Below are 15406 nucleotides of genomic sequence, written 5' to 3' on the forward strand. Positions count from 1 at the left end.
CATTTACATTTTTACAAATGTTGAAGTGGGGATAGAATTGCACTTGACTTTTACCTCTTGTTATAAAAAAACTCAGAGGTAGGCAAAATTATCAGTCAGATCTATTGAAAAAAATCTAAAAATCATGTCTGAAGACTCTTTAAAATCAATTTGAAGTATTTAGCTCATTAAATTTTCCAAAGGTTGTTAATAACCAGGTTGATGTAGTCCATCCATTATCTATGTGACAATTAGCAAAGGCAAAATGGAATAAACATCTGTTTTTATGGGCCTATACAATGATATTTTGTTGAGTATAGTTATAGGGGACAGGTAACAGAATATATCTAATAGTTAAAACATAGTGGATTAAAATGATTCAGTGTAACAGAATACTATTGATCAGATTAATATATGAACTTAAAACAACATTATAGCTGAAAGCAAACAATCAGCAAAATACAATAAGATACAGAGACTTTAATAAAACAGTGGAGTCTGAAAAGACTTAAAATTCTCACCTCCAGGCTTTTTAAAGTTCCTTTCTCTATCCATTAAGATTCCTTTTGTCACACCACTAGGATCTTTCATAGTGAGAGAGAATTCCTCACAGAGCATAGTGTGGTGGAATCCCAAACTGGATGAATTTTAGAGATTTGGCAGGCCCAAATGGTGAGGGGTTGTAGAAAGATTAATTTCTCCCCTGAATCTCAGGCAAGATAATTTAAAAGGGCCAGTGCACCCAGGAATGGTAGGAAGAAAAAATATCCTAAAACAAAAGAATAAGTACAACATACAACCTGCCCAAATTAAGAGAAGAGGAAATAAAATCTCTAAATAAACTTATTTTAGAGAAAGAAATTAAACAAATCATAAATGAGCTTCCTAAGAAAAATTTTCAAAACTAGTTGGATTGACAAGTGAATTTCCCAAACATCTAAAGATCAAATAATTCCAATATTGAATAAATTATTTTGTATAATTGATAAAGAAGTGTTAAACTGAAAAAACACAGAACTATTAAAATAGGTGGAAAACCACTTTTTAATTCAGGAAAAGGGGTGCATACATTAAAAGGCCTTCCACTCAGAGCTGTGCACCTCAAACCCTCACAGAGTTCCTCTCCCCTCCCACCTGACTCTGCTTGCTCTGGTCATGGAACCCTGGGAGAGCCAACCACATGAGATTGACAACTCTGAGGAATAAAAGAATTTGAGGGACCTATATACCATATGGGGGACCCAGGGGCAGGGAAAGATGATGGACATGACCATAACTACAAGGAAATGGGAGTGCTCAAACTATACTGACAGAATGCAATCAAGCTTGGGAAAGGAAACCTAGCCAGAGGCTAGGGAGTAAGGGAAGGGGCTACCTACAATGAATACTAAAAGGATGGTCCCTGCCAAGGTGGGGGTCTTCTTGGGAAAGAGTCTCTGATACATAGGGGAGACTACTTAAGAAAAAAAAAAGAATACTTAACATTTGCTTAGCCCCACCTAGCTGGGATTGTCATTTATCTTAGGGTAAATTATTCATTCTCATGGGAACAGGGAATAAGGATGAGATTTGGGGTCTTCAATTTACAAGCTAATCCTAAAACTTGAAATTCATCAGATCTTACTAGGCTATAAGTTTCAGGGTTTCTAGATTCCATGTAGACAAAACCTAAGTTTTGTCTACCTAAGTAACCTCAGAGGTCCCTTTTATATTTGAGTGTGATGCTAAGATCTTGTCCAAAGAGTAAGGAAAAAAATAGAAGAGGTGAGGTGGGGGCACAGAGTTTCCTAGAGTCCCCCAAACAAATAGATGGATCCCAAACCATAAAAAGCACATGAATCCTCTGAGCTTAGGATCTCAGGAATGTGGCCTGGTCAGAGAAGACCCTCCCTGATGGCCACTTATAATGGGATGAAGATGGTGTTAGTGTTCACTACTTTTGAGATGTGCATATCTCATTAATAGACAATATCCCCCCCCAACTTCAGTCACCTGCCCATGAATGCCACAATGTAAAACTCAGATCCCCCCAAATATCACCTGCCCTTGATGTCACATGCCAACCCTAGATTCATTCCCGAAGTCATTGAAGTCATGTGCCCTCCCCTTTGTTTTCTATCACATACTCATCCAGGGAAACCAATAAAACTACACTTTTTGTTACTTTAGGGAGGCAGACCTTCACTTGGAAGCTGTATCCCAACCATCAGTCTTATTATATAATCTTGTTAATAAATCTCTTTAACTGTATTGGGGAGCTTGTAGTTCTTTAAGTGGGAAATCCTTGCAAATTGGGACAGCTCTCCCCTTATCAGGGGGATTTTGTGAGCATTTTACATACTATGAGAGGTCTTCAGAATAAATTACATTGAATCTTCAGTATGAGATCTGGTTTACTTTGTGCCTGGTGCAGGGAAGTGGGGAAATATCAAGGCCATCAGTTAGGCTATCGAGGAACTTGCCATCATTGAAGGGTGTTTTTTTTTTATCTTTTCATCAGAAGAGGGATTTTTTTCATTAGGCATCATCTTTGAAGGTCATTTACTGAATGTAGGACACAGAGAACTCTTTCCTAGAAGGGCACTTCTGTGCTATAGCGTCTGTTGGGAACCAGTGAAAGATGCAAAACATATGTGCACATGTTTTTCCCTTGAATGCAGAAACTCAGCTGGAAATGCCCCAGACAATCTGGTCCCCAAAGTTCTTCAGGGACCAAGACTTCTCTGAGGAATCTGGAGTAGGAGGAGTGATATCTAATAATAAAGTGCTGTGAGGAAGAGTTTATCTGGGGAAACTATATAAAATCCATTCATCTTGCATCATTAATGTCCCATTGTGTTTTCTCAGCTGTGGCAGGCAATCGAGAACCTGGGAAAATTATAGGACAAGTCAATTTCTAATGCTGAACAGTTCCTCGTCTCTATAATTAAGGCAACTGACTGTATTCCAGTCTGAGTGCCAAGTTGGTTTCCCCAGGCTTGGAACTTTGGGAAATTGCCAGGGAAATGTTGCCTTATATTCAGAAAAATAATTCTCAACTATTTTCTCCTTTAGTTATATCTCTGATGCTGCAGCTTCCAGGTTATGGATCCAGGACAGAGAAGCCCCATTGCTTCTACCAGTTTAACCCCATTGTCTCCCAAAATGGGGACCTGCAGATTGGGATCTTTTTAAATTTATTGTCAGTTGAAGTGAACAGGTTAACAGGAGCACAATTGTTTAAAAGTCTTCCTAACAAAGCTTGTAAACCTTATCAGTAAGTGCATCTCTGTGTGGATTCCTTTTCACTGTGATGATTTAAAAAGATTTATTTATAGAAAAAGAAGGACAAGCCAATGTAGCCCAAGACAAAAGGTGCTCTCCCCCTCCTCTTGCACCTGAATTATTTTTTTCTTGTCCATTTTCACAATGTCTGGTTGACTTGGAAAATTGAACAGATATAATCTCTCTTCTTCTTACCCACTTCACTCCAAAAGACCCAGTTGTTGATGTTATCATTTTACATCCCCTTTTCTAAATTTATGTTTATACTTAAGCAGTGGAGCTAATGAAAATCCTTAAACCCCAGGATCCCTGAAATTAGGTTAAGACTTTTAAGACACAGAACTTATTGAGATTTGTGCCATTTTGCCACTGTTGGGCAGAATTAATGCTCTCAAGTGTCAACATTTTTTGTCAAGGAGAATATCTGACACTCCAGAGATCACCTTTCTATATGGGATAGGATATGAGGAGCTAAAATGTGCTGTGCTTCATTCCCAAACCAGTGTGAGACTGTATCATCTTTTCAACCTTGAAATTACCTTCTTCCTAAATACCCTTATATCAAAATCATCCTCACATTCGGTGGGCCATGATACCCTCCATGAAGCCTTCCCTTATTTTTTCTAGGGGGATAAGTAGCCTTTATGCTCATCTTTCTTCAGTCTCAGTGCCATTCATCTTTAATATATCCCCTGCCACCTTGAATTTCAGTTATTGGTGTATTTATGATACCACTGGTCTTATATCCAGATCATCCAGATCCTCTAAAGAATCTAGTACATAATGGAAGCTTAATATCTATTTGGGGAATGAATGAGTGACTCAGTAGGCAGAGTCACATAATAAATTAGTCATAGTCTTCTTCATCTCAGGAATCATAATGAGGTAAGAATATAAAAAACAAGTCACATGTGGGAAGCTATTTTTAATACAAATCAAATGAGCTGATTGGAGTTCTTAGTTTTTACTCATGTGGCTGGAGAATTCTTCATTCCAGAAAGTATTCTTTTTGAAGGTTTTGTTAATGTTCTATGACACTTGCCCCCCACAGGTGGCTGCATAAAAACTACCAACAGGTCCTTGCTGTAATGTTTGCTGTAGAGGAGATTAACAAAGATCCCAATCTGTTACCCAACATTTCCCTGGGATTCCACCTCTACAATACCTACCACAGTGATGAGAAAACATTGGAGAGCTCTCTTCAATGGCTCTCTGGGCAGGGCCAACTCATCCCTAACTACAGCTGCAGGGAACAGGGAAAATCTGTGGCTGTAATTGGTGGAGCCACATCAGCTCTGTCTCTCCAGATGGGGACTCTGCTTGATCTCTACAGGTTTCCACAGGTGAGTGATATTGAATTTGACATATTCTATGCCTTTATCAAACAAAACAATACAACTAGTAATAGAATAGAAACAGCTTTTTTCATCATTATCCTTTTAGCACAAGATATCATGTCCTTGGATGTACCTTTGAATCATTGTCTTGATTATAATAACTAATCATTTACAATTAATCATCATTACATTTTTGTTACCTTTTATAATGTTTTTTTGGTTCTGCTCACTTCACTTTGTATCAATTTCCATGTGTTCCCAAGTTTTTCTGAACTTATCCTGCTCATCATTAAATATAGCACAATAGTATTCCATCATGATCATAAACCATAATTCATTTAGCCATTCCCCCATGAATTTGCATCCCCTTGATTTCCAGTTTTCTGCAACTACAAGAAAATCTGCTATAAATATGTTTTTGCACATATAGGTCCTTTTCATGGTTTTTTTTTTATTTCTTTGGTATACAATACAGAAATAGCAGTGGTTTTTCTGGGTTAAATATTATGCATAGTTTCATAATTCTTTAGCCATAGTTCTAAATTGCTCTCCAGAATGGTTGGACCAGTTCACAACTCTACAGGCAGTGAATTAGTGTCTCTATATTTTAATTTCCCCTATAATATTTATTATTTTCTTTTTTCATAATGGTAGACAATCTAATTGGTATAAAGGGATAACTTAAGAGTTGCTTTAATTTGTATTTATCTAATAATCTATGGCACTTTAGAAATTTTTTATATAACTATAGATTATTTTGATATCTTCTTCTGAAAATGCACTTTTCATGTCTTTTGCCCATTCATCATTTGGGAAATAGCTTTTATTATTAGAAATCTAATACTACATCATATATTAGAGATTCATTTCCATACCCTCTATCTATGCAAAATCCTACTCACTGCTCTAATAAAAATAAAGTGTTTAGAAATTACTTATTTAATCTTCCCATATAGAAATGTTAACAGTTTAACCTTATTGGTTTCCTAATGATTCCTCTTTCGTGTTTATCTTGTTATGCTTCACTTGAGTCTAATAGTGGAAAGTCATATTTTCTATTCAGCTATAGTATTTTCATTAGGAATACTTGAAATAGTATTCTATTTAATTAAATATTTATTTTTCACTTGAAGGATTACAGTAATTTTTGCTGCACAGATTATTCTTTGTTGTTATCCTATCTTTTTGTTTTGTTTTGTTTTCTTGAATATCATAGTTCAAGTCACCTGATGAATCTCATATGATACTGCTTTGGCACCACAATACTTGTATGGTTTCTTTCCTACTGCTTATAATGTATAGGAAATGAGGGAATTTGGGGAGTGATTAATGGATTCTTTCAATTTCTAGTTTCCACGTTGGTTCTAGGATCTAAGAGTTATTCTCCAATCATAATTTCTTGAAAAATAATATCCAGGTCCTTCTTTTGATTGTGGATTTCATACAGTCCAATAATTCTATCACCTTTCATCAACTTAATTTTCCAGGACACTTGTTTTTCTGATAAGATATTTCACTTTTATTCTATTTTTTTTACTTTATTTTCTTCACTTGGTATCATTCATTTACCTAATTTTCCCTTTAATACTTTATTTGATTTTGGTGAGAATTTTATTTTAGTTTTTCCATGAGATCATTGAGATGTATTTCAATTCACAATTTTTTTCTTTTGAGTCTTTGCTTTTAGCATTTTGATTTAATTATCTTTTTCTGAGTTTATTCTTTAATCTTCCATGTTATTATAGTAGATTTTTATGAGTTTTTTGTAAGAGATGGAACTGTTAACAAGAAAGGCAAATGCCCCAAGGAATGATGATGTCTGTTTTCAGTATATAAAAGTTCTGTCATATGAAGGAGCATGTTCTGTGTGATCTTGGAAAATAGAATTAATATAAATTGTTGCTTGTTATCCCCCCCCAAAGACAATTTCTAGTAAATGAAAGATTTTTTGTTTTTGTCTTCTAACAATAATAGCCATATCAATTGTGAGTGAATAATAGTCAGACTTTACAGTAAGGTCATTTCTATTGGAAGTCTTAAATCATAGATTGGATACCTATTACTCCTCTAAATTATACTGGGAATTCCTTTGTTTATTTAGTGATTTAGATTTTACTAAGATCTTTTTCACTTTCAGATCCTATTTTTAAACAGCAAAAAATCCATATTCCAGAATCAAGAAGAAAATAATTGGATTTTAAAATCTGAAATACAGAAAAATAAAAACACACACCATATTATCCATGTATTTTTAAATTTTTATTTAATAAAGAAAAGCATTGTCCCATCCTCAATTAAAGGTGATAGATTTTATCTGAAAATTTACTATAAAGCAAACTGATCCATGTTTCTTTTTCATTCAGATAAGCTATGGTCCCTTTGATCCAATTCTTAATGACAAGGACCAGTTCCCTTTCCTTTATCAGATGGCCCCCAAAGACACTTCTCTGTACCAAGGTGTTATTCACTTACTGGTATATTTTGAATGGAACTGGATAGGTCTGGTTGCAACAGATGATATGAGAGGTGAGGAATTCCTCTGGAAAATGAGAGGGGAAATGGTAAAGAATGGTGTTTGTGCATCCTTCACAGAAAAGATCCCAGTCAGTGAGAGACGACATATGGAATCACATGAGATTTTCATGCCCAGGATCATGACATCATCAACAAAAGTGATTGTCATCCATGGTGACACAGATTCATTAATGATTCTGAGATACTCACAAGTTCCTTTATTCCCAGTACCAAAGGTATGGATTGCCACGTCTCACTGGGATATAACCATGAGACCTCTCTATGGTGATGGTGCTCCTTTCCATGGGGCTCTCACATTTTCATATTTGATGAGTGAAATTCGTGGGTTCAAAACTTTTCTTAAGGAAGTTGTGCCTTCTAAATACCCAGATGACGTTTTGCTTAGGGAATTCTGGCTCTCAGCTTTTAGTTGCCCACATCAATCAGAAAACCCAAAGCAAGAGATATGTTCACTAAATGCCTCCTTGGAGAGTTTGCCTCTGTGCTCCTTTGATATGACCATGTCTGGATTGAGTTACACTATCTATAATACTATCTATGCTGTGGCTTGGGGTCTACATGAATTTTTTATGAGAAAATCAGAGAAAGGATCCATGGAAGATAAAAGATATTTTTTTCATTCTTGGCAGGTAATATTGAATGAATAACCACTTTTTAGTTATGGTGTCATGATGTATTTTGGGGATGTGAGACAAGATGAATAATTAAGTGCCTTCCAGTTCTCAAAATTTCTGATCATATGTTCCCTTAAGATTATATTGTTAATATGGAAGTATGTTTTGCATGATAACACATGAATAACCTATATCAAATTGTTTTTCATCTCCAGGAAGGGAAAGGGAAGGAATGAAGATAATATGAATCTTACAATCTAAAACATATATTGAAAATTATTATTCATATAATTGGGAAAATAAAATATCTTAATAAATAATAATAATAATAATAAAGATTATATTATTACTTGCAAATACACATTAGTCTGCATGTAAACCCACAATAACTCTTTCTTTAACAGAATTTTGGAGTTGAAAAAATCATCAGTCTAATAGTCATACATCTAATTGGACAGGAACTCCATTTGAAACAACTTTCCTAGTATACTTGCTGGCATTTTCCTAAAATATCTATCATGTATGTGGTAACTTATTACATCCCAAAGCATCTTTTTCCATTTTGTGGCAGATGTTGATTTTGAAAAATGATTCCTCACTATCCTATTGCATGAGATAAAATACTTTCATCTCAAGGTACAGAGTAATATCAAATCTAATGAACTGGAGTCCCCTGATCTCTGTGAGATCTGTGAGATGAGCCTGCAACATCTGCCACAGAGGGAGGAGCTAGTGGGGTTTATAAGGCAATTGCAGGAAAGAGAGATGACTTGAATAGATTGACTCCCTGGGCTGATGCTTGGCAAGCAGCAGCCAACATGGAGGGGACCACACTAAAACCTTAAATTAGTAAGGCTGAAACTTCTCTCTCTCTCTCTCTCTCTCTCTCTCTCTCTCTCCTCTCTCTCTCTCTCTCTCTCTCTCTCTCTCTCTCTCTCTCTCTCTCTCTCTCTCTCTCTCTCTCTCTCTCTCTCCCTCTCTCTCATATATTTTCATTAATAAACACATAACTCTGGTCAAAACCCCCTTTTATTTGTAACAATATATAGGTCTAGATATGTTATAAAATATCCTTGCTGGTTGAGAATAAAGCCATTGACCAATCTTTATAACTTCTCTACCAGTTAGAAAGTAATTTCCTCATTAATTTTCATTCTGAGTCCTAAAATAATCAGTTTTGTTATATTTTCTCATAAATTTTTAGTGATGAACATTAATAATTAATAACAATGGACCTCATCCCAGTTTTCAAATGAACTGAAGGCATTCCTTTCCCTCTGAGATTTTAATGCTAACACTTTCTTTTTTATTTATTTATTTGAAAATTTTTATTTAATTGATTGATTTAGAATATTTTTTTCATGGTTACATTATTCCTGTTCTTTGCCTCCCCTCCTCCCACCTGCCTCTCATATCCAATAAGCAATTCCCCTGGGTTTTACATGTGTCATTCATCAAGACCTATTTCCATATTAATAATATTTACACTAGAGTGATCCCTTGGAGTCTACATCCCCAATCATATCCCCATCAATCCATGTGATCAAACAGTTGTTTTTCTTCTGTGTTTCTACTACTACATTTCTTTCTTTGGATGATGAAAGGGAGAAATAAATACATTTGGAGAAGGTGTAAATTGGTAAAGGAAAGATGCAGGAGTTTGCTGACTTGCAAAGGATTAGAATGTGCATGAGAGACTGTGGGAATTCTGAGAGAGTTCTGGAGCAGTTAACTGGCAGCCAGTGAGAGAGCAGTGAGACTGATACAGAGATGGGACTTAGCTCTCTCTAATCCAGATCTCAAACTTCCTACTTTGGTCCTGTTGTTCCTGGAAGCTTCAGCCAGCATTTCCTTCATCTCAGAGACATCTTTGAACTCCTATGATTGTACTTATCATCTTAACCACTTCAGTCTGTTACTTTACCTCTGTTAATAGCAACCTCGAACAACTTGATGTTCCTCCTTCAATAGAGGAAGTCCAAAAAGCCATTAAACAAATGAGTACAGGCAAGGCACTTGGTAAAGACGGGATCCCAACCGAGGTGTACAAGGCCTTAAATGGAAAGGTGCTTCAGGCATTCCATATAGTACTGACCAGCATATGGGAAGAGGAAGACATGCCCCCAGAACTCAGAGATGCCTCCATCAAAGCCCTGTACAAGAACAAAGGCTCATGAGCAGTCTGTGACAACTACAGAGGCATCTCACTACTCTCCACTGCTGGAAAGATCCTCACCCGTGTTATACTCAACAGACTCCTGTCATCTCTCTCAGAGCAGAACCTGCCTGAATCACAATGTGGCTTCCAACTAGATCGCAGCACCATCAACATGGTCTTCATGGTGAGGCAAATGCAGGAAAAATGCCTTGAGCAGAACCCGAGTCTCTACATTGTCTTCATAGACCTGACGAAGGCATTCGACACAGTGAACAGGGATGCATTGTGGGTGATCCTTAGCAAGCTCAGCAAAATTTTGCCCAGCAAAATTCATCAAACTGATCCAGCTCTTTCATGTCAATATGACAGGGGAAGTCCTATCTGGTGAAGAGACTTCCTATCGCTTCAACATCTCCAATGGCGTGAAACAAGGCTGCGTCCTTGCTCCGGTGCTATTCAACCTATTTTTCACCCAAGTATTATGACATGCTGTGATGGATCTAGACCTAGGCGACTACATCAAATACCGACTGGATGGCTCACTATTCGACCTTCGCCACCTGACCGCAAAAACAAAGACAACAGAGAGACTCATCCTGGAAGCTCTCTTCACAGATGACTGTACTCTCATGGCCCACCAAGAAAATCATCTTCAAACCATTGTGGACGGGTTCTCTACTGAAACAAAATTGTTTGGCCTGACTATCAGCCTCAGCAAAACAGAGGTGCTGTTTCAACCTACACCAGGGAGGCCAACTAACCAGCCGTGCATTACAATCGATGGCACGCAGCTTTCCAATGTCAACACTTTCAAGTACCTGGGCAGCACTATCACCTACGATGGGTCCCTAGACCATGAGATCAATGCCAGGATTCAAAAGGTCAGCCAGGAACTCAGGCAGCTGTGCTCCAAAGTCCTCCAGCACAGCAGTATACGCATTGCAATGAAGCTCAAAGTGTATAATGCAGTGGTCCTCAGCTTGCTCCTATATGGTTGGGAGACATGGACACTGTATCGGAAGCACATGAAGCAGCTGGAGCAATTCCACCAATGCTCCCTCCGGTCAATCATGAGGATCCAGTGGCAGGACAGGAAGTCCTGGACAGAGCCAACTCTACCAGCATCGAAGTCATGGTCCTCCAAACTTAGCTACGATGGTCTGGACACGTCATCCGCATGGACCCACAGCAAATACCAAGACAGGTATTCTATGGTGAACTGTCAGCTGGACTCAGGAAACAAGGCCAACCAAAGAAAAGATACAAGGATCAGCTAAAGTCAAACTTGAAGTGGGCAGGCATTACACCAAAGCAACTAGAACTTGCTGCCTCTGTCAGAAGCAGCTGGCATACCCACATTAACCATGCCGCCACCTCCTTTGAAGATAAGCAACGTCGATGTCTTGCCACTGCGTGTGAACGCCAACACCAAGCCACAACTGCACCTCCCGTAACAACTGGCATTCCATGCCCCATGTGCCACAAACTTTGCGCCTCAGTCTTTGGACTTCAAAGCCATCTGAGGGTATACCGTAGATGAAAACGCACAAAGACAATTGTCATTCTCGGTCACCGGGAGACTACTACTAAATCTTTGGTGACCTAATCAGTCTGGTCACTAGTTTTTCTTATACAACTACTAGATTTATCCTTCATCAAAGACTTCTTATTGGTGGGTACAGACTAGGCATTTATATAGGACTGGTGGAAAAGAGAGAGAGAAAGAGATAGCATAGCTCCAGCTCTGCTAGAAACTGAATAACCCCTCATAGGTCAGAGGGATCTGAGACAGATAGATTTTAAAAGGTTAGGGAAAATACTAGCCCACCATCCTTACCCAAAATCCTAGTTATCAACTTTTATAAACAAATTGTTGTTAAGAGGAGTCAGATCAAATTTGTGAGAGCCCTAGGCCTGAGGGTAGTCACCTTGCCCTTAGGCCAGGGAGAAGCAGATACAACAAGCTGCTACTTTACAAACCTTTTATAAGGGTAAAAAACACCATATTACAATGTGGATAGTGTTCTTTCTCATAAGCCATTCAGAATTGTATTGGAGCATTACATTGCTGCTAGTAGAGAAATTCATTACATTCTATTGTACTACAACATATCAGTCTCTGTGTACAACATTCTTCTGGTTCTGCTCCTTTCACTTTGCATCAATTCCTAGAGGTTGCTCCAGTTCACATGGAATTCCTCCACTTTATTTTTCCTTTTAGCACAATCTTATTCCATCACCAACAGATACCACAATTTGTTCAATCATTCCCCAATCAAAGGGCATCCTCTCATTTTCCAATTTTTGTCACCACAAAGAGTGCAGCTATAAATATTTTGTACATGTCTTTTTCCTTTGGGGTATAATCCCAGCAGTTGTATTGCTGGATCAAAGAGCAGGCAGCCTTTTAGCACCCTTTGGGCATAGTTCCAAATTGCCATCCAGAAGGGTTGGATCAATTCACAACTCCACCAGCAATGTATTAATGTCCCAATTTTGCCACATCCCCTCCAATATTTATTACTTTCCTTTGCTGTCATGTTAGCTAATTTGCTAGGTGTGAGGTAGTACCTCAGAGTTCTTTTGATTTGCATTTCTCTGATTATAAGAGATTTAGAATACTTTTTCATGTGCTTATTGATAGTTTTGATTTCTTTATTCAAAAATTTCCTATTCATGTCCATTCCTAACTCTAATTTTTTCAAGATTTAATTCACATCTCTTACCTCTTTTTCATTTTTCTTTAGTTTGATTTATCTATATCTGATAGAGGAAGGTTCAGGTCTCCCACTAGTATAGTTTTACTATCTATTTTCTCCTCAAGCTCCAATAGTTTCTCTGTTAAAAATTTGAATGCTATACCATTTGGTGCATACATGTTGAGCAGTGATATTTCCTCATTGTCTATACTGCTTTTTATCAGGATATAATTACCTTCCCTATCTCTTTTAATCAGATCTATTTTTACCTTGCTTTTGTCAGATATCATGATTGTAGCCCCTGCCTTCTTTTTCTCAGTTGATGCCCAATAGATTTTGCTCCAGTCTTTTATCTTTACCCTATGTTTTCTACCTGCCTCATGTGTTTTTCTTTTTTTAAACCCTTACCATCTGTCTTAGAATCAATACTGTGTATTGGTTTTAAGGCAGATGAGTGGGAAGGACTAGGCAATGGGGGTCTAGTGACTTTTCCAGGGTCACACAGCTAGGAAGTGTCTGAGGCCACATTTGAAGCCAGCATCTCCCATCTCTGGGCCTGGATCTCAATCCACTGAGCCACCCAGTTGTCCCCCGTATGTGTGTTTCTTCTTGTAGACAACATATGGTAGGATTTTAGTATCTAATCCACTCTGCTATTTTCTTCCAGTTTATGGGTGACTTCATCCCATTCACATTCAGAGTTATGACCGCCACCTGTGTATTCCCCAACATTTTGATTTCATCTCTTAGTCCTGCCCTTTCTCCTTTCACTATTTCCTTCTACATAAGTGTTTTGCTTTTCATCAGTCCCCCTAATCCTTATCCTTATTTTACTTCCCTTTCTCCCCCTCCCTTCTTATTCCCCTCTTATTTTTCATTAGGGTCCTTTTAAACTTCCTCCCACACTCTCCCTTCCTTGTATTGTTTCTCTCCCCAGCAGTATATTTGTTACCCTTCAACTTCTCTATAGGGCAAAAATCAATTCTCTGCTCCAATGAATCTGACTTTTCTTCTCTCTTTGAGTCAATTTCAAGGTACATAAGAATTAAGTATTTCTTGTTTCCAGCTGCTTTCACCCTTCCATTGTATTGGTCTTCTCCCCCACTAAGTCCATGCACTTCTTTATGAAATATAAGTTTACCCAATTTTGTCTCTTTTCCAATTTCTCGTAGTATTATCCTCTCTTTTACCTCTAGTTTTATATATATATATATATATATATATATATTTATTTATACATACATATATATTTTTGACATTTCATCCTATACAGTTTGTCATTGTTGCCTCTACATATTCTTCTTCTAGATACCCTGATGATAATAACAATTTTTAAGATTTACAAAAAACATCTTTCCTTATAGGAATACAAATCATTTGGACTTATTTAGTCCCTTAAAAAGTTTTGGTTTTTCTCTCCTTTTTCTTAATTACCTTTTGGTGATTCTCTTGAGTCCAGTTTGGGCATCAAATTTTCTGTTTAAGTCCAGTCTTTTCTTTATGAATGCTTGGAAGTCTTCTATTTTATTAAATTACCATACTTTCCCCTGCAAGAATATTGTCAGTTTTGCTGGATAGTTTATTCTTGGTTGTAGATACAGTTCCCTTGGTTTCCAGAATATCATATTCAATGCATTTTGGTCCTTCAGTGTAGATGCAGCCAGATCCTGTGTTATCCTAACTGTAGTTCCATGGTATCTGAATGACTTCTTCTTAGCAGCATGTAATATTCTTTCCTTGGTGTGGTAGTTCTTGAATTTGGCTATAATGTTCTGGGATGCTGACAGTTGGAAATTAAATGCAGGAGGTTATCTGTGGATTCTTTCACTCTAGTTTTCCTTCTTGCTCGAGAATGTCAGGGAAGTTTTCTTGGATAGTTTACTGTAGAATGATTTCCAGCCTTTTTCTTTTGTCAGGATCTTCTGGTAGTCCAATAATTCTTAAATTATCTCTCCTTGATCTGTTTTCATAGTCTGTAGTTTTGTCAATGACGTGTTTCATATTTTCCCCAATTTTTTCATTCTTCTGATTTTGTTTTATAGATTCATGTTGCCTTATGAAGTCATTTACTTCTAGTTGTTGGATTCTAGTTTTTAAAGACTGAACTTCATCCCTGGCTTTTTGGTCATCCTTCTCCCTTCTCCTTCTGGTCTGATTTTCTTTGTAGGTCATCTTTCACCTTCTTTGACTGGCTAATTTTGGCTTTCAAACACTATTTTCTTGTTTTAGTTCATGTGCCTCTGTTTCCAGATAAATTATTTTGCTTTTTAAGTTCTTTTTCCAGTTGTCTTCAGTATCTCTTAATAATTTTTTGAATTGTAGTTTTAGTTCTTCCAACACCTGTGTCCAATTCACTGAAGTTTCTGTGTTTTTCCTTGGTATTCCTTGGTCCTCCTCTGTTCCATTTGCTCTTTGTTCACTACCGGGATAGAAGCTGTCAATTGTAATTTCTTTTTTTCTTTTTTCTATTGTTTACTCATATTTTTTCCTTCTTCCCCCCCCCCACCGTAATTACCTATAATCTTGCCATTTTTATTATTTACTGGATCTGAGGGTTTGGGCAATTCTGTCCTGAAGGGGATTCTTCTCTGCTCTGCGGATTGATTAGGTTAGGCTGATGGTATTAATGAAACTTAAGGTCAGATCTTCCCCAGCTGGCAGCAGAAGCTGAAGGTGTAGGTGACTTTCACCCTGTTATCGGGGTATTCTGTAATGGTTAAAGCCTTTTCCCTGGGATCAGAGTCAGCTGGATTCTTACAGCTACTCTCAGAGCAATCTATGGGGGATGGGTATTGGAGATTTAGCTTCCCTGCCCTCTGA

The 15406-nt window shown here is 37.4% G+C and overlaps 1 protein-coding gene across 1 annotated transcript in view; it reads left to right on the top strand.

The window, feature by feature from the left end:
- The first annotated feature begins 3044 nt into the window (after positions 1-3044).
- The window catches only part of VN2R543 (vomeronasal 2 receptor 543), a 46758-nt gene continuing 34396 nt past the window's right edge, over positions 3045-15406 (top strand). Inside the window, exons 1-3 of the mRNA NM_001099558.1 lie at positions 3045-3235; positions 4295-4586; positions 6944-7744. Of these exons, the coding sequence (NP_001093028.1) occupies positions 3045-3235; positions 4295-4586; positions 6944-7744 (1284 nt within the window). The remainder of the gene's footprint in view (positions 3236-4294; positions 4587-6943; positions 7745-15406) is intronic.

The sequence above is a fragment of the Monodelphis domestica genome, chromosome 3 (assembly GCF_027887165.1).
Source record: "Monodelphis domestica isolate mMonDom1 chromosome 3, mMonDom1.pri, whole genome shotgun sequence".
Lineage (NCBI taxonomy): Eukaryota > Metazoa > Chordata > Mammalia > Didelphimorphia > Didelphidae > Monodelphis > Monodelphis domestica.